Source organism: Platalea leucorodia (genome assembly GCF_965183815.1).
Source record: "Platalea leucorodia genome assembly, chromosome: W".
In the NCBI taxonomy this organism is placed as follows: Eukaryota; Metazoa; Chordata; class Aves; order Pelecaniformes; family Threskiornithidae; genus Platalea; species Platalea leucorodia.
The window spans coordinates 39,300,769-39,319,678 of NC_138859.1; the positions used below are offsets into that span (position 1 = coordinate 39,300,769).

Genomic DNA, 18,910 nt, shown 5'->3' on the forward strand with positions numbered 1-18,910 from the left:
TACAATATTCATTTATCTGATACAAATAATTCTTTTTAAAGGTTTTTAGTTAAGAGTAAGACCAACATTCATGCTATATGAGCATGAGTATAGAAACTGCAAACACATGCATATCATTCAGGGAAAACAATCTGATTTCAGCATTTTAAGTTTAAATGATTTGTTATTTTTAAAATCAAACTGTAGTGAAAATCCTTAAATGGTTCAGATAAGATACATGTACGTAAGTGTAATGAAATTGGAGAGACTGCTAATAAAATTACTTACAACTATAGTAATATTAAAGAAAACCTCATTCACAGAGGCTTTTCTTTCTGTTTGAAGTTACAAACCCCCAAGTAGTGTTATAAACAGTACAAAAACCAACAGAGAAGGGCTAACATTAATCCCCTGGTGTCCATGATTACAGCATGGCTCCCCATTGCTGGCAACGGAATGCACCCTCATCTCTCTGATTCTTGGTATCCAGGGGCTAAAAATCAAGGAATCATTCTGCTTCTCTGGAACAGAATTGGAAGTCAACCATAAAAGATGTCTCTGCGTGTTGTCCTATTTTTTTTTTTTTTTTTTTTAATTTATGGTAAAAAATGAAATGAAAACTTGTGGAGGTGTTCAGTGCTCAACTCTTGCATATACTGGTAATTACTATTATTAAAACTATGGTAATGTTTAATAACTCCCCAAAGGGCTCAAAAGACTGGGGCAGTAATTGGTTAAGGAAGAAAGTTTTCAGTTCAGTCTTCAGGTACCAGTAGCTTCTGGAACGGTCTAGAAAATGATGCTCCAAAGCTTTTTATCCAGTCAATCGGAGGTTGTCTGAGGATTTCAAAGTCTATATGCAATGTACTGCACAAGACAGAGGTCAGGATTCAACTGATGTTTCAATTACTGTCTGTTTTGTTGGTGTTGCTAAAATAGCCTCTGCTTCTTCATGCATCTAAAAGAAAAAGATAGATGAAGTATTAATAATGTTGTCAGAGATTTTACTAGAAAGACATCATAAAATGGTTTCCTTTAAGACATATCTGAAAGCATTCAGAACATGAAACCTGCACCCATCTGGCACATTTTGGTGCATTCAGTGCATCTGAACTCTCCACTTACTTGTAAGAACTGTACATCTTGAAATAGCTCCTGAATGAACCTTCGAGATGGAAGTCGAAATGTACAATGTGCTAACAAGTAGGACACCTCAGAGTAAAGGCATATGTCATCAAATGCTTGGGGATATTTCTCCTTAATTCTGATCAATAGGAAAAACAAAATTTTAAAATTCTTGAACAGATTTCCATCATATTTTTAGAAACTGTTCAATTAAATTTTGATTGTCATCATTAACAAAGTAGAACTCTTCAGTAATAGGCATTATACATTCTGGATCTGATGAAGCAAGAAAATCAGAACAGACAGCATTATTTTGTACCAAACTGGAAGAAATCCATATTAATGAGATGAAACAGAATATATAATTTGAAAGTTGTACAGAATCTCTGAGATCACCTAGTCTTAAAATAATAGATGTAGAAAGAGAACAGTATATCAAAGAATAGGCATCCACAAGAACAGCAGTAATAAAAAATACAAAAAGCTAACTTAATTACCTGTAAGCATTTTTAAAACTAAAATGAGCATTTCTACGTTTCCTTTTAGCAGTCGTATGTCAGTTTCCAACATCAGTAGCCCAGAAACCTACATTTTTTATTATAACGTGTGGTCCCTGGATTTATATTCCTATATTTTAACATGGGTTTTTCTATAAATTAATTCCAGTAGTTGTACTCTTGCTTAAAGCAGATTTGTGTTTCTCAAGAAGTTACTTTCAGATTGTTATTCTGGTTATCTGATATATATTATTTGGCACAAATAACAAAAAAGAATTATCATTTCTTTTTTAAAGATGCATGACATAGTGGGTATGTAATGAAACATCACTACAGTTGAATTACTGATTTGAAAAATAATGAGGAAGAGTAAGAAATTAAAGATAGAACAAACACATTAAAAGGAAAAGTCTTTGCTTAGCTTTTACATTACGTTCAGTCATCCCCAGTAACCCACAATAATACCTGCTTGACAATTTTTTGAGAAGTCAGAAATAAGGTGAATCACTATCTCAGAGATCTTAGAAAATACATACAACTAAATGTTGCTAAAACATCTGAAATGTATTTAACTTACGTCAGGAGTCCAGTTTCATGGCCCTTAGTTCCTACTGAACTACTCAAATTGATTACTAAACGTAAGACTTCTTTCCGCAGAAGTATTCTGCACACTGGTGTATCATCTGGGATTGATTTTACTCCTGGAAAAACAAATTCAACAGTATGGAGTTTTAGCAGAATAGTCTTTGATTGTGCTAATCTTATGCCACATAAGTCTGTTTTAAGCATTACACACACACACGAGTACGTATTTATGTATGTATTCTGAACTACCAACAAATATTCCCATTAAAATTAAAACAAATGAACAAAAATATTATTTTCATGAATTTTAACATGGAAATATTTAAAAAAGGTAAACTAGCATTTCATAAATGCTGTGTGATATTTAGAAAAATCTGTGAGATTCAATTACAGTGCTGTCTCTATCACTAAATCATGTCACAAACTGGGTGATTACCTGCTCTGTTTGTATCAGATACTGGCAAAGTTAGCAACTAGCTACTTCATAAGAAGTTATGACAATTCAAAATGTAAAACACAAGCCTAAAAAAGAATTGTCTTTCTCTTTACAGAAATTCAGTAATTTTTTTAAAAGATTTTTTTTTTTAAACTAACAACACTGTAGGGGGAAAAGGCAATCAATTTGATTGCAATGTCAGATATAGAGCTGCATTTACATTACCTGCAAAAATGCCATATAGCTAAAGCAGAACAGTTTGAAAGTATGCCATCTGCCACAGTCACTAATAATGCAACTACCTTCCTGGATAATGATTAGGGCATCCAAAGAGGGGTTTTTTGTTGTTGTTTGGTTTTTTTTGGTTTTTTTTTGTTGTGTTTTTTTTTTTTTTTAAATAAAGAGCATTACTTTGTTGCAGTATATATAAATAAAATATTATTTTTCCACAATACCTAAAAAGTACCTTAAGAGTTATAGTCTCTAATAATCATAAGGCTTTCAAACTTACCTAGTACAAGTTCTGTACTCTTGGTGCTGCTAGCTGAACCATGTGATACTGCATCACTACAGCTTGAAATTCCAGAAAATTTGGAGGAATGCACATCTAAGTGATTGTGTATGGTCTGCCCACACCAGTCAGTATATGGAATGTCTGAAAAATCTGAGAGAAACAAGATGTTGCATCTTTGTTGTTCACACTTTTCCTCACTTCAAATGCTTTTCTTATTTTTTAACAGTTAAGCATGCAAGACACTGATGCACTATGAACGGTAACTATCAGCATATAAAACAGCTGGAAACTAGATGTCTGATTTTGGACAAATCATACTCAAAACATCTAAAAATAACTTTTTTTTTTAATCTTATAATACTTGAGTGAAAATAATCAACTCTTAAGCACTGACAGAAGCAAAAAAAAATGTAATCACATGTAGAGCTCTTATGTAAAAGAGAGCATGGATATATCAATAACATAATAAAGATGCTCTTGCATATGCACAAGCTTTTTGTTCATATAATTACCACAGATCTTGCAGAAAGGGCTCTGACTTCATCAACAGAAAGATGTGACAAGTAAGATTCTTCTGGGAGGTTTCACTATCCATAGCCTTTGGCATTTTGGATGTAAAGAGATGAATGTAAAATCCAAGCTTTTAATTGTTGCGCAGTTAACAGAACCACAGAAAAACATAGGTCTGAAGGGACTTCTGGAGATCACCTAGTTCAACCCCTTGCTCAAAGAAGGGCTCACTTCAAAATGAGATCAAGTTACACTGCAAAGAGTTTTTCCCCTTATGTTTAACTGGAATTTCCATTCGTACAGCACGTGTCCGTGGTCTCCCATCCTTCAGCTGTGTGCCTCTGACAAGAGCCTGGCTCTGCCTTGCCCGTAATCCCCTCATACTAATTGAAGACCACAATTGGAATTTTATTTGCCATCTCTTCTCGATACTGAACTTGAGCTCAAATTCAGCTCTCTCGGCCATTCCTCACATTTTGTGCATCCTCACATTTTGTGCATCATCCCCCTTGCCAACAGTACTCTTTATGTGTTACTACCTGAATGCATAATGATGTTGTAAAATGGTAAGGATTCCTACTAAGCAGAAATTGGAATTTACATTATGGGATTATCTTTTTATGATAGACATTGTAAAAAGGCATGTAACTGCAAGCTCTGCAGAGGAGGTTAGGAAGAAAATAATTTTGAATCTGATCTGAATCTCAAAATATGAAGAAAGAAGACTAAATCCCAGAAGTTACAGCTCAACTTCAACAGACTTCTCAATCAGATTTCCTTTGTTTTGTTTTATGGTACAGACTTGCTTTGAAGTCAGACTTTTCATTAGTTTGACCGCAAACCTCAGTTTTCAGGACATCGATTTGTAAGTACTAAATAAGGTTTTGAATTTTATATTTTGATAAGCTTTTAGAAATATTTAACTACTAACACCACTAGAAACAGAAAAGATGGAAACGACCATAGAAGTACCATTGGTTACATAGTGAGCTTATTAAGGAGAATTAATTTCAAGGTCAATAGTCAGTAAGAAAGGAAAAAAACAACCAAAAAAACCCCAACAAACCAAAAAACAAAAAACCACCAAAAAACCCCCCACACCAAAAACAACACAACAAAAAACCTTACAGATTCATCAGTTTTAAAGATGAACAAAATTCAATACTTTCATTCAGTTTTATCATACTTCCCCACAAGGAACACTAACCTGTACAACTATACGAAGAGTTCACTTTGTTGTTAGGCTGATAACCCAGTATTTGAATGCAGACACAGTAAAGGCAGTTCTCATCTGTGTGCTCCTGTAGCCCTGTATCCTCTGTATTTTCTAAAAACTGAGAGGCATCTGAACGGCTGGTATTCATTATTTCTGTGAGACTGATCTGCTGTCGGAGCATCTGAAAAGGACTTTTGACAACATCACTTGTACCTGATGGAAGACCTGTAGATAAGCAATTAGACATCAGAAAAAACAAAACCACACAACCAACAGTTAATAAAACATTATTTCAATTAAATTTCCCCTTTTAAGCCTTTTAAGGCTGGGAGGGGGGTGTGTGTGTGAAGATCTAGAAACTTTTTTTGAACAGTTAAGCTCCCAAGATTTGTTAGCATTCGGGAAATAAACATCACATTTTAGTCCCAGCTTATCATATATAACAAAACATTGCAAAGGACAGAATTCAACCTCTAAACACACATACTGTAAGAAGATATATGGTAAATCCTGACATTATATCAACATTAGTGATAGTAATACCCATGTAACATTAATATGTTATGAATTTTCATAGTATCAAACAAAATTAGTACAACAGTATACCAGATGTATAAATGACATGCACCAATGAAAACAGAAACACAATTTAAAAAACTGTAACTTAGTGCCTGCAATAGGATGAAACTAGACTCAACACTGCAGACACAAGCCAAAGACACTTTAGCAACATGCTCTTCCCTGGGTGGAAAATACCAACAAATACAATTTTGAACAGGCGTTACTTTACACTGAAACTTAGTAAACTACAGAAACACACTTTCAGGAAAGTCATCTTTATATATATTACATTAACAACACAAAAGAAAAAAAAATAAAAATCAGTAAGATCTGTCTATTTGGATGTTCAAAGTGCTTGTAATAAAGTTCGAATTAGCTAAGAAGCAAGACAACAGCTACTCTGTACTACTTTAGGACCAGTATCAATGTTTCTTTTTCAGTTGTCCTACTGAAAAGATACATATTGATGCCCTACAGATTTCTGACTACTCTGGAGTAAAAAGAAAGCGCATTCCAGAACAAGCCAGGCATTACAAAGCGCTTGCAATTTTCTTGTACCATGTTCCATCACCTCTACTGATCAACTGTCACAGAAACATCACAGAAAGACAAAATTTACTTTCTGAAATACACATCTAACACCTTTATTGGTTCCTGTAAATTCACATGTAATCAAAGGGGAGTAAAAATATAATAGCTCAATATATATCTGGCATACATATTTTATCTTAGCTTAAATTTTGTTACTTTCTTTAATGCAGTATCACTACCAGTCTTCAATTAACATTAGCTCATATTATAATCAAAGATACATAGACTTTCCTTCTTAGTTTATTAGAGCTGGATCAAGCTTTGAAGCAACACCACATTATCTTGAACTACATAAAACAGGGAATTAATAGCCCACTATCCTGAATCCAGAACACAGCTCAAAAATTAACAGCTAAAAATAACCTTTTCTGTAAAGAAAAATCAACAAATAAAACCCAACACCGCACCCCACCCAATGTACAGACAAACAACAGAAAGGTACAGAAGAGGAAGAAAACCAATACCTCCTGCATCGGGTGCAAAGACCCTAGCTCCACGGTCATCAAATGGAGGTGTGGTTTTCTTCTGGAAATATGGAGTTTCCTTTACCTGGAATATTCAAATGAAAGTTAAAATTAGCACAGGTGATAATTATATACAATGAAAAATAGGTATTTTTTTATTGAGGAAATAAAATACTGTCAATTTTTTACTTCAGGAAAAAGATCTAATTGGAGGAGGAAATTAAGAATGGGCTCCTGAGTAGTAAAGAAAAGCCAATGAGAAAAACATACATTTGTGAATGAACATTTACTAAACAAGGCTTATGAACAGCCAGTAAATGGTAAAACATAGTGGTGACAGGCTGCAAGGAAACCAGTGACTCAGAAGTGGCTATTTATGATCTGTCCACAAACACTCTACAACACTGGAGACCTCGTGAAAGTAGAGCAAAACCACCCAGGACATCTAAAATGTTGCCTGTAAGATGTTGCAGAGTCGAGATGTGTCTCGACTCTACAAAAAGAGTTGAGAGAAAAGAAGTGAGGCAACATAAACATGCCATAAAGAGTGTGGAGGAGAGAGAAATGAAATAGTCATTTCATAAAGGGGAAACAGAAGCAGGTATGATGGAAAATCTTGCCTTTGCTCTAGCTTTAGTAATTTTTTTGAGATTAGTAAGAAAGGAATTTATGTTTGAAAGGCAAAGGCTAAGTAAACTAAAGATAAGGAAGCCACTGATTTACCTTTGACATAGACCATGTCCTGTTTTTGATAACTAGGTAACAGAATATTAACCATTGTGATGCATCAGTTTGTTAGATAAGAATGTGTTTTAACTAAGTAGAGAGAGGAAGGCAATTGATAAGACACTTAAAATAATCTGTTTTAACTTAAAGAAATATATCTGTGAGGTTAAGTAAAGACAATATAATTTAATGTTATGATGACAGATATACAAATAAAGTAATATTAAATCAAGATCACGGTAGCAGAAATCATGGTAGCAGGAAGTTTACTGTGGGATTATGCACATCATTTATGGTTGACCTATGAACATATCAATTAGTTGGCTAAAGAGATATTAACAAATGTCCACAGACTATGCTAATTGTATTATAAAAGCTAGCTGTCAGCTAAAAATCTTATGACAGCATATTTATGCTACCAGTTTAACACAATTCTAACCTAGTCTCTGTCATTATTTTCCTATATAATACAAAACAGACTAGCACTTTTCTGTAAACAGGGTTAGAAAAGTAACTCTCGTTCTCCAAAACGCATTCCTTGAAAGTACCACATCCTGTTTTCCTCATTTCTGTAGATCTAATCTATTCTGATGATAATGCAACAGTTAACTACCTTCCAGTATGAAAATGCAAATGAATCCATTAAGTTATCACATACATACCTGAAATATTTCATTGATATCCACTGGGAGAGCAAGGCCAATGTAATCATCAGAGCTACCATATGTAGCATTAGAAACCATGGAGCGAACAGAGGAGGAACGCTGAAGCGTGTTTTGGTTAATAGGACTTAATAAATCTTCTTTATCTAATGAAGCATAACTTAAAGCTTTCATGAACCTGTAACATTGAAATAATAAATCACAATCTTGGTAAATCTCTCATTCTGCCACATTACAAGTAAGGAGGACTGCTGACACAAAGACTATCCTCATCTTCCCATTGTAGAACCCAGAGCTTGTTACTCTGTCAAATAACAGGCATAGGCTTATTGCTTTTGTTCTGTGTCATGTTCTATTGCATGGTTTGGCAGTTCCTTGGGTAAAAATTTGTGATCTTTTTTTTGAAAGTCCTGGAACAGGGACTTGAAAGAGAGCAGGATGGAACTTCTGCTTAAGGAGTTGCCAACCCTGTAAAAACACAAATTTTCTCCAACTTACCAGGCTTTGAAGATTTACAGCTCAGACATAGTCAGTAAAGATTTAGGCTTTTAAACTGCTAATGCAGAGCTTGAGCCTGCTAGGTACCAGAGATGCGAGAAAGGAACATTTTTTTTCCTGTATTCTAAAGGAGCCACCCACTGGGTCACCCAAGCATGGAAGAATTTGCTCAACATGAACAGACAAAGAACAAACTAGAACCTGCGCAGTGAGCAGAGCTGACTGTGACAAGTAGCCTGAAGAACAAAGAAAGAAATAGGTTGGGAAAGGAGACAGGAGAGAGGAGGCTGGAGAACAAGTCCTCAGTGCTGATCAGAGTCCCGATGATGGAAATCTCTCATTTGGCCATCTCTCATTTTACTTCTCATTGAAGATAAAAACCTATGAATGCTTTCTGCTAAACAACCTAAGTAGATGGTATATGCAGTGGATTAAAGCTTCCGAGTAAAAAGAGACACTCCTTAGGAACAGTAAATTTTTATTATATTACACATTGGAAGGTAAGTACAGTGAACATTTTATTTCTTGAGCTGGACTTTCTGCCTTAGAAATAATTTTCTAGCATTTTTTTTGTTTTAGATGGGCAATTAAAATGTCTTCTCAATCATAACAGCTTAAGAGATTTACACTGAGATAAAAAAAATTATTATGGTTTGACCATGTGTTGTTCAAGACATTATTATGCGATGGGAATGTGCAGAACACAGATTATAGGACATCAACAGTTTTCTTGCTGCTAATTCTGACCAATGCTAATTACAATAGCAGTGGACTTGCAATAAAACTCAAGTCATACTTCAAAACCCAGAGTTACCAATTGCATTAGTTATTTCATAATAAAGCATTCTATAATTACTCTCAATATAAAGATATATGTATTATTCCTAAACATTTGTCCCTGCTTCTCTTGGAAAAGCTAACAGATATATCATTAGTAGTGATAAACACTGATAAGTTTTCATGAAATCATGTCTGCAGGTGATGGGGCAAGAGCCACGATCAGGATTTGAGACATGCACCTTAACATTTTTGGTTGGTCTTTAAAGACAGAGATGGAAAATTTAGCCTCACAAAATAATTTGTGCAAAGAAATAAGCTTTTCAACCTTTTGAATGAATGGAACAACATCACTGAAGTCAATTTACAGCTGCTACTTGCTATGAACACCTGAATTTGTGAATGAAGCATTAATCAAAGAAAATTTTCTGAAGACTGACAGAAGAATGGCCTTAGAAGACAAAAAAGGACAGAATATTTCTTTCCAATTTATTACTTAAACAGCAGTTAAAGACAATATTTAGCTGGAAGTAGTAACATACTCTGAAATTAAAAGGACTACAATTATTCAGTGGAGACAATCAGCTGTAACCAGTAAGAAAAATACATATACTAGTTAAGTCATAATCTTTCCAATCAATTATATCAGTAACCAAGGCAATCTGACAGTCTTTTGTAATACGTACATCTGCAATTTTTTAACCTTCTCAGAGATATGAGCATTCCAGTCATTTCAGTTCAACGTTAAACAGGTCAGCTCAAATCCTTGCACCTAACCACTGATACGAGAGATCATGAACAGCTAAGCACCAGGAATACTGTTAGTATTACACTGCATGCTGAGTCTCAGGATGAAAGTCCACAATAGAATCTGTACTGCCACTGAAATGACACTGATTTGTTCTTGCATTAGCACAGGATGCCAGTGACAGAGCAAGGAACAGCACTTCTGATTTCCAGGATGGTGCAGCTTAACTACTGAATCATCCTTAATTTAATCAGCACACTCAGTCTAGTTCTAACTTAACTGAACAAAGGGAACAAAACTTATCTTTTATGGCATCTTTGCAGAATCATGTGAAAATATCATAGAATCATAGAATGTCCTGAGTTGGAAGGGACCCATAAGGATCATCAAGTCCAACTCCTGTCCCTGCATAGGACAACCCCAAAAACCACACCATATGTCTGAGGGCGTTGTCCAAATGCTTCTTGAATATTGTCAGGCTTGGCGCCGTGACTACCTCCCAGGGGAGCTTGTTCCAGTGCTCCACCACCCTCTGCATGAAGAATCTTTTCCTAATGTCCAACCTAAACCTCCCCTGGCATGTCTTCCTGCCATCCCCTCAGGTCCTATCATTGGTCATCAGGGAGAAGAGATCAGCACCTGCCCCTCCTCCTTCCCTTGTGAGGAAGCTGTAGACCTCGATGAGGTCTCCCCTGTCTTCTCTTCTCCAGGCTGAACAGACCAAGTGACTTCAGCCGCTCCTTGTACGGCTTCCCCTCTAAACCCTTCACCATCTTTGTGGCTCTCCTCTGGACACTTTCTAGTAGCTTTGTATCCTCTTTTTGTACTGTGGCGCCCAAAACTGCACACAGTGCTCAAGATGAGGCCATACAAGCGCAGAGTAGAGCAGGACTATCACCTCCCTTGACTGGCTAGCAATACAGTGCTTGATGCACCCCAGGACACAGTTGGCCCTCTTGGCTGCCAGGGCACACATAGAATTATTTTTTAATACAAAAATTATTTTTAATATAAAAAATTAATGGTTCTCTTAAGCAGGAAGGAAACTAGTAGTAATAAACAGGCACTACAGACACTCAACTGGGTATATGTGGATTGAAATTCAGGGACCGGGCATTTGCTCTTCTGTGCAGTAAGGAAGTGACTAATGTGCTGGTAACTTCTCCTCTCTCTCTCTCATGTGAGACAGGATATTTAGGTAAAAACAGAGATAGAAAGTGTCTTTTCCCTTTCAATAGTAATCTGAAAATCAAATCCACTAGCTAAAAGCTGATTTGAAAGGAAAAGTTTGGGAATTAGAAGAGCTTTTAAGAGAAAGTTGTTAAGCACTGACTTTAGCTGCTGGGAACAGTGTCAATGTCATGAGCTAGATATCTTGTATAACTATCCAATTAGTCTTCAGAAGAGCTAATATTACTCAAAAATAAAGAGGTGACACTGCAATCTAAAAATAAACCCTATAAGTAAAATCTTTGCTCTGTTGTAGCTAAGAAGCCAAACTCACATTCATATCAGTGGTACCAGTATCTCACCACTGGCCTCAGTGCCACAATGAACAGTAATATAGCATATTGGCAGGAGTCCATGTCCTAAAACCTCACCAAGTGACATCAAGAAAATTCTCTTCTGAAATACAGCTCTGACTGCACGAGCAATTTTGTGTGATTGTAACTTTAGTAATGTTAGCAGTACAATTGCATTTAAATATTAAAAAAAAAAGTTAAACAGGAGGCAAATGTGATAGAAGGAAACATACTCCTTTGTCACTAACAGCATTAAAGGGACTGAGGACAGCTATGAAAGCTGGGCTTCTCTGATGGCACTTACAAAGTTCAGACTTCTCATTAGCCTATTATTCTCCTAATATTGGTACTGCTTTCAGCGAAGTTATGAATCATCCTGCAACAACTGTCACTTTTAGATGAAGTTGGAAAAAAATATTAGAAAGATACTTTTCTTATTTAATTGCTCTTACAGCTCTGAAGTAAGAAACAAGCACATAATAATCTCTTACCGGCTTGGGGTCAGCCGAGAATCCAGGCTGCCAGACTTCATAGTAATAGTATCAGTAAACAGCACGTCCTTTGCTGGAGATGCTAGGGCTTCTGAGTGAGACAGTGAAGGATGCATTCTCTGCTGTTGTAAGCGTTTTAGTGTAGCATAGCCAAAGGCATCTCGAGAACTTGTGTAGCTAAAGTTATAGTCAGCAAGACTTTTTATTGTAGCAAGAGAAGGAGCCTTAAGAGATTGGGCTCTTCGGGGAAGTGTATGAGAAGACCCTGGTGGTACCAGGGATACAGAGTTGGATTTTGAGAGAGGCAGGTGGTTAGACTGTGGTGTTGAACAGTGACTTGGTTTAACTGTTCTTGTGCTTACCACAGTACTCAAACTTCCACAGTCAGTATCTACGTTTGTAGTGTCCACACCTACAGTCTCCCTTGAAGGGCTAGAGCTCATTGAGCTTATGCCGCTTGTTGTGGTATCTGTATTAAAACTTAAGCTACGACTCTTGAAATGTGTTTGTGTAGTACCATCTCCTATTAGCCTTTCTCTGCTTGTGCTTTCCTGGTGAATTTCATTTCCAAGACCTTTTGGCAGCTTCAGATCATTTTCTCCAATACTTGGGGTACTATCAGTATCTTCCACGTGCTTACTTCCAACAAAAGAAGTTTCTAATTGTAAAGTCTGGATTTTAGGAACTCTGAAAACAGGGTTGAATTCTTCCCCAGCAGGAAAGTCTATGCTACTGGAAGGTTCTGTTACAGTACGATTTCGCCTCAGGCCTGATTTACTGTCAGATGTCAGCTTTCCTCCTTTTGGATCACTGCTACTTCTATGTTTTTTATTAGGTAAAGTAAGAGAGTTTAGAATGCGATTTTTCACAAGTCTGCTAGAAGAAAAAAAAGGAAAGGGACTACGGTCTTTGTCCTTTGAAGGTCCAGGTCTGTCATAAAATATTTGTTCTGCATCTTCAGTAATATCTAGGAAGAACGTACTAGTGGAAGTACTACCAAAACGGTCATCCTCCATGATGAACATACCTGAAATTATATGAGACTTTGTCACTGAAAATGGACATTTCTTCAAAGTGTATAAACTATGTTGCGAAAAAGTAAGCAATTCTATGAAAGCTAAAATGGGAGACTGTGTGTTTTACCACAATTTTAATTCAACATTTTTTCTGCAGAACTTAGTACTGTACATTAAGTATCTTCAGGAGTACCTGAACTGAAGGTCTCATTGCTTCAAAAGAAAAGCCACACTATCTTATTTCAGTGCAAATATCCAGCTACTAGGATTACAACTGATGCGCTCCTTTAATGATATCTAAATATGGTATATTTCTGGATTTAAATTCCAAATATCAATAGCAAAATTAAAATGTATTAGACATACAAAATAAACAAGAATTTAAATACAGCAATACTGTATATATGTGTGTGTATACACAGAATATATATTCTAAATATTCCTTTATTCCTTTGACGACAAACAAATATATGTATCTTTATACCTAAAGCATGAAGATTTCTGCAGGGTATTATAGCAACTTGACATAAAAAACTAGTAACTTACCCTAATATTAAAATTTCTTATTTCTACACCAAATGTAAATCTAAGATGCTGTTCTCTTCCCTCTCACTTGATTACATCTCTCTGAATGCATATAACTGTCCCCTGGCTTGCACTCTTCTTTCTTGCAATAGCACCTTTAAACCATTTGCCTGAACCTCATCCTGCCAAAAAGTCGGTAAGAACACCAAAATGCTGTTTTGTGGTGGTTTTGGTTTTTTGTTGTTACTTACTTGAAGGTGTAGATTCGCTTTCACTGTTATGCCTAGAACTGGTGGACTCAGAGTTCAAGCTAAGAGTACTGGGTATAGAAGAAAGTTCATTGCAGAGCTGCTCCACGTCATCAGGGACCACTGGCCAAGGCTGTCTACGACTGTGTCTCACTGCATCCCAGTTATGATGCTTCAAAATGTCACATCCTTGTTTAGTTTTGGCTATTAGACCAAGCGCGTAGACACAGGTTCTGTATTTTATGTATATATAGGAAAAAAGAGCAACAATAATAGCATCTAATTTAACTAAACTTATTTCTCTCTTGAAAGGAAATAGTTTCAAAACAATTCAGCAGAAACTTCACAAAATTGCCAAATAGCTTTTTGTTCCTGATTTTTATTTGTAAATCAATGGAAGCTTAAGAAATGCACTAAAAGACCTGAAAACAATACACTATTAAAAAATAAAAAAATAATTATTACAAGAGCCTGATACATAAAGTAGAAGAGTACTTTTTTTTTTTTTTAAGGACAAACATTAATGCAGTAGCAATATTAGGCAAAAGACCATCTATTTATGCTTTCTTTTAAAGATTCAAAAAAGATACTGAATAAAAATGATGGAATAATAAATTGATTCCAACAGAGATATAAGTAGCAAGTATTTTAATTGTTTGGGTTTTTTTTTAAAGGAAAAAAGTAGTATGTATCTTTTTCATAGGTTTCATTTGCTTACTGCATGTTCTTTTAGACTTCCTATACAATTCTCAGATTGTATAGGACTGAGATGGATCAATGATCTTTAATAACTGATTTCCAAGTAAGTGGCAAAACTATATTCACATAAATTAGGTAAGGCTATTTGAAAACCTACTGGAACTACCACCTGTAAATTTTATGTATAAATCAGATACACATACCCTCTAACGGAGAGAACCTCACAATGTTGCGCAAGTGCCATTATATCAGGAATTACATTCTCCTCTTGAAGCAAGTTAAGACCCCAATTTGATGATCCAATATTGCCCTGAAATAAAAGTTTGTCAAACAAGTTTTAATTTTGACGTGATCTGCAGCACTGTCAGTGTAACGCTTTCGACATTTTTGTTTGTTGGTGGTACAGTTTCAAGCCATATCTTCTCAAAGCAATTAGAGATCTGAGCATCCTTTTTGGCATTTCCTAGTCATGCAAATCCAAAAAAGGACTTGGGACACTATGTATAATACCTAAAACTGGTCACAGTTAACTACTACGTATTCCTCATTTTACCAATTCTACTACAGCCAGCAGTATGATCTTGAATTACTCATTTTACATTCTTCTTAAACAGGAATTTTATTACATACCTACAATATCTTCCAGTAATAGTCACCTTAGACAAATGTTCCAAAATAAACTTTGGGGAAGACAAGAAAGAGGCAGACTGAGGTGGCAAAGCAACTTTAGAAGTGTAGCTTGGAGAGGCACAGACACTAGGTTTTCCCCATGTTATCCCAAGTACCAGGGATGTCATGACCATATATATTCACAGGCATCAACAGTGGCAGCCAACTTTCTTCCAGAAAAACTGAATTTTGGAACACCACAGTAAATATATTAAAAATAGACCACAGCAAGTGATAACCACTGGTTCCATAGTAATACTGTTGCTACATGTGGCACTCTGTTCTTTTTATTTGGTTTAAAACAAACAACCCCCCCCCCAAATACCCAATAACAACAACAAAACCCACGCCACCCCCCCACAAGCCCCCAAAAAGAAAGACAAAGTGACTATTAAAAGACTCAGAACAAAACAGGTGCAGTGAACAATTTTCATCTGAAAGTCTAGTTAAGGTACTTTCCACTAACTTGGAAAGTCACACACATTTTATGACAAAAACCCTAAATAATGATTTTAAGGGATTTTGCTTAGTTATTTCAGAATCAAGAGTCATAACAGAACTCAAACAGCTGCAAAAAGATTGTAAATCTATTACTAACCAAGGCCCAAAGGGCTGCTTTCAGCTGCTTAATTCCTTCCCACTTATCCAGCATTGGGGAATGAATAGTGTAACTTAGATCTGTAACAATATTCTGAAGGAGAAAAACAGAAGAAAAAAAATACTCAGTTGAAAATGAAAAGGAGGTGACCTCAGTAAAACAGGTTCTCTTGCAGTTTTAATAAAGTTAAAGTGCTAATTTAAAGTATGTACCCTAAAATAAAATAGTGGTAGTTCTAGCAAAATAACCATAAATTAACAGCAAAGATAACGCAGGTAGAAAATTTTAACGTTACCACTGACTGCATCAGGTTATTTCAGATTTTATAAAGATAACAGATTCATCAGATTAACACACTACAACATATAAGCTTTCTCTTTAACTTTTCGACTATTATATACAATTCATTACATCATCTTGCAAACCCACATTAAAAGTCAATTCATTTAAGCAACTATGAATTAGCTTAGGGTTTGTTTTCTTAGCTCTTCAGGATATTACAAAGAAGATTTTATTCCCTCATCTCCGTGTTTTTGTATGCATAAAAGTATAGGCACAGTTTTACTTGTCAATATACAATTCACTCACACACAGACTGAAAAATTATTTCTATTGGTGAATTGCTTTCCATTCTAAGTTTTTGCTAGCCATTTTAAGAAAAATGTTGCAAGGTATTTCTCTGATATTTCAGTGGTCAGGAAGGAATTTTACATGAGACTAGATGGCAAAGACTGTCTCCACAACATTTTGGCCCCATTAACTTGAGACTTTCATAATCTACTTATTTTACAATGACTGTTTAAATGCCACCTCTTTTAAAATATATTTTAAAAGAGTTACAATACTCTTTCAAATCTTTCAAGTTATAAATAGTTATTATACTCACCTGAGACTCCAACAAATGGCAGCCTGTTTTATGGTGCACCAGTTGGCCATAAAGGTGAACTGGCAGGTAGACATGTGGTCGCTGTAATCTGGTAGAAAGAGAAATCATGTTTTCCCAGGAATTCTGAAATTTTCTTTTAAAATAAATTACACTGCAGTGTAATGCAATGAGTTACTCTTGAGTTTTTTTCAGACGAAGAGGATTCTTTTGGAGAGTTTACCTTTGGTTGCTCCGACGAACATAGTTATCACCATCAATAGGTTTGCGATAAGTTGTAAGTGCTTCATTAAGTTGTTCTTCAATCAATTCAACATACTTTAAGTTATATTCCTAAAAGATGACAAAGGTTGACAAAATACATTTAGGCGGTTAATGTTTTTATAGTATGGTACTTTATAAGGAAGGAACAATTGAAGTGCTCTTTAAAGAAGGTTGAATTTCTTTATGATTTGAAGGTGAAGCTCACCAAAATTACTGCACTTCAAACATACAATGAGTTTGCAGAGAGTCAACAACTGACTCCACAATTATTTCAGTGAATTTGTTAAAAAAGGAAGGAAAGAAGGAAATACTTCACATGTGACTAAGCCAAATAATCTCAACAGACCACCATGCATTTCAGTATTCCTAGAGAAGTGACATCATATAAATTAGTAAAAAAATTGCCTAAAAGCCAACAGGAATGAGACCAAGCACTTATAATCAATTATAAAAATAAAATAACGTATGAAGAGTTTTATTCTGGTCATGACAATGATGCATTTTTCTTAATGGGTTTTGTGCTCCTATTTACTTCCTAACAGCATAAGCTAATTCTGTCTTCATGAGATCTAGATTTAACTTTAATTAGCAACAACCAAGACCAATTGTTCTCAGGGTACCCAGCACCCTGAGCTGGAAGACAGGGACAGGGAGCAGAATGAAGCCCCCATAATCCAAGGGGAAATGGTTAGCAACCTGCTACACCACTCAGACACACACAAGTCTATGGGGCCGGATGGGATCCACCCAAGGGTACTGAGGGAGCTGGCGGAAGTGCTCACCAAGCCACTTTCCATCATTTACCAGCAGCCCTGGCTAACCAGGGAGGTCACAGTTGACTGGAGGTTACCAAATGTGACATCTACAAGAAGGGCTGGGTCCTGCACTTGGGTCATAACAACCCCATGCAATGCTACAGGCTGGGGGAAGAGTGGTGGAGAGCTGCCTGGTGGAAAAGGACCTGGGGGTGTTGGTTGACAGCTGGCTGAACAGTGAGCCCAGGTGGCCAAGAGGGCTAATGGCATCCTGGCTTGTATCAGGAATAGTGGGGCCAGCAGGACTAGGGAGGTGATAGTGCCCCTGTACTCGGCACTGGTGAGGCCGCACCTCGAATACTGTGTTCATTTTTGGGCCCCTCACTAGAAGAAGGACATCGAGGTGCTGGAGCGTGTCCAGAGAAGGGCAATGAAGCTGGTGAAGGGTCTAGAGAACAAGTCTTAGGAGGAGCGGCTGAGGGGGCTGGGGTTGTTTAGTCTGGAGAAGAGGAGGCTGAGGGGAGACCTTATTGCTCTCTACAACTATCTGAAAGGAGGTTGTAGCCAGGTGGGGTTCAGTCTCTTTTCCCAAGTAGCAAGTCATAGGACAAGAGGAAATGGCCTCAAGTTGTGCCAGGGGAAGTTTAGATTGGATATTAGGAAAAATGTCTTCACTGAAAGGGTACTCAGGCACTGGAACAGGCTGCCCAGGGAAGTGGTTGAGTCCCCATCCCTGGAGGTATTTAAAAGAAGGATAGATGTGGTGCTTAGGGACATGGTTTAGTGGTGGACTTGGCAGTGTTAGGTTAATGGTTGGACTCGATCTTAAGGGTCTTTTCCAACCTAAGTGATTCTATGATTCTATAAACAGAGGTGACAGGCATCTTGAAAAGTAGTATTCCTTTCCAGACTTCTCTAGATAAGACCTTACACAACAACCTATTTTGAAAAGTCAGTAAGTCACTAAACTCCTGAAATATTTGCTGGAATATCAAAATTATAAAAGGCCCAAGTAAATCAAAAGCACACATGTACAGAGGAGCTATGGAAGTGTAAGTCCCTGTCAACCTTTCAGCAAAATCATAAGTCACTGAGGTAAAAAAAAAAATGTATTGGCATTAGCAATACAGATATATGAATGTACAGTATTTTTAATAATCGTTGACCTTCTAAATCTGTGTATTCACACCCTTCCTCCTCCTAATTTCAAGCAAACACACATGTTTTATTCTTAGTATTACCTTTTGCCACTTTTCCATTTGTTTTGTTACATAACCTCTTTCATTTAGATACGAAAACCCCTTTGGAATGGACAGAAATCTGTAAAGTAACATCAGACAGTCAGTATTC

General features: G+C 36.3%; 1 protein-coding gene across 3 annotated transcripts in view; it reads right to left on the reverse strand.

Moving 5' to 3' along the window:
* Positions 1 to 550: 550 nt before the first annotated feature.
* Positions 551 to 18,910, reverse strand: part of LOC309601683 (rapamycin-insensitive companion of mTOR-like) — an 88,951-nt gene continuing 70,591 nt past the window's right edge. The window contains exons 25-38 of one of the 3 annotated variants that reach the window (XM_082334850.1): positions 18,802 to 18,880; positions 16,765 to 16,874; positions 16,545 to 16,632; positions 15,659 to 15,751; positions 14,595 to 14,701; positions 13,696 to 13,925; positions 11,904 to 12,930; positions 7,867 to 8,044; positions 6,479 to 6,563; positions 4,868 to 5,087; positions 3,134 to 3,309; positions 2,179 to 2,302; positions 1,105 to 1,243; positions 551 to 937 (exon numbers count right to left, since the gene is read on the reverse strand). In XM_082334850.1, coding sequence (XP_082190976.1) covers positions 863 to 937; positions 1,105 to 1,243; positions 2,179 to 2,302; positions 3,134 to 3,309; positions 4,868 to 5,087; positions 6,479 to 6,563; positions 7,867 to 8,044; positions 11,904 to 12,930; positions 13,696 to 13,925; positions 14,595 to 14,701; positions 15,659 to 15,751; positions 16,545 to 16,632; positions 16,765 to 16,874; positions 18,802 to 18,880 — 2,731 coding nt within the window. In that variant the 3' untranslated portion in view covers positions 551 to 862. Of the gene's footprint in view, positions 938 to 1,104; positions 1,244 to 2,178; positions 2,303 to 3,133; positions 3,310 to 3,648; positions 3,735 to 4,853; positions 5,088 to 6,478; positions 6,564 to 7,866; positions 8,045 to 11,903; positions 12,931 to 13,695; positions 13,926 to 14,594; positions 14,702 to 15,658; positions 15,752 to 16,544; positions 16,633 to 16,764; positions 16,875 to 18,801; positions 18,881 to 18,910 lie in introns of those variants that run through there. The other 2 variants (XM_082334849.1, XM_082334851.1) reach the window with 2 other exon arrangements.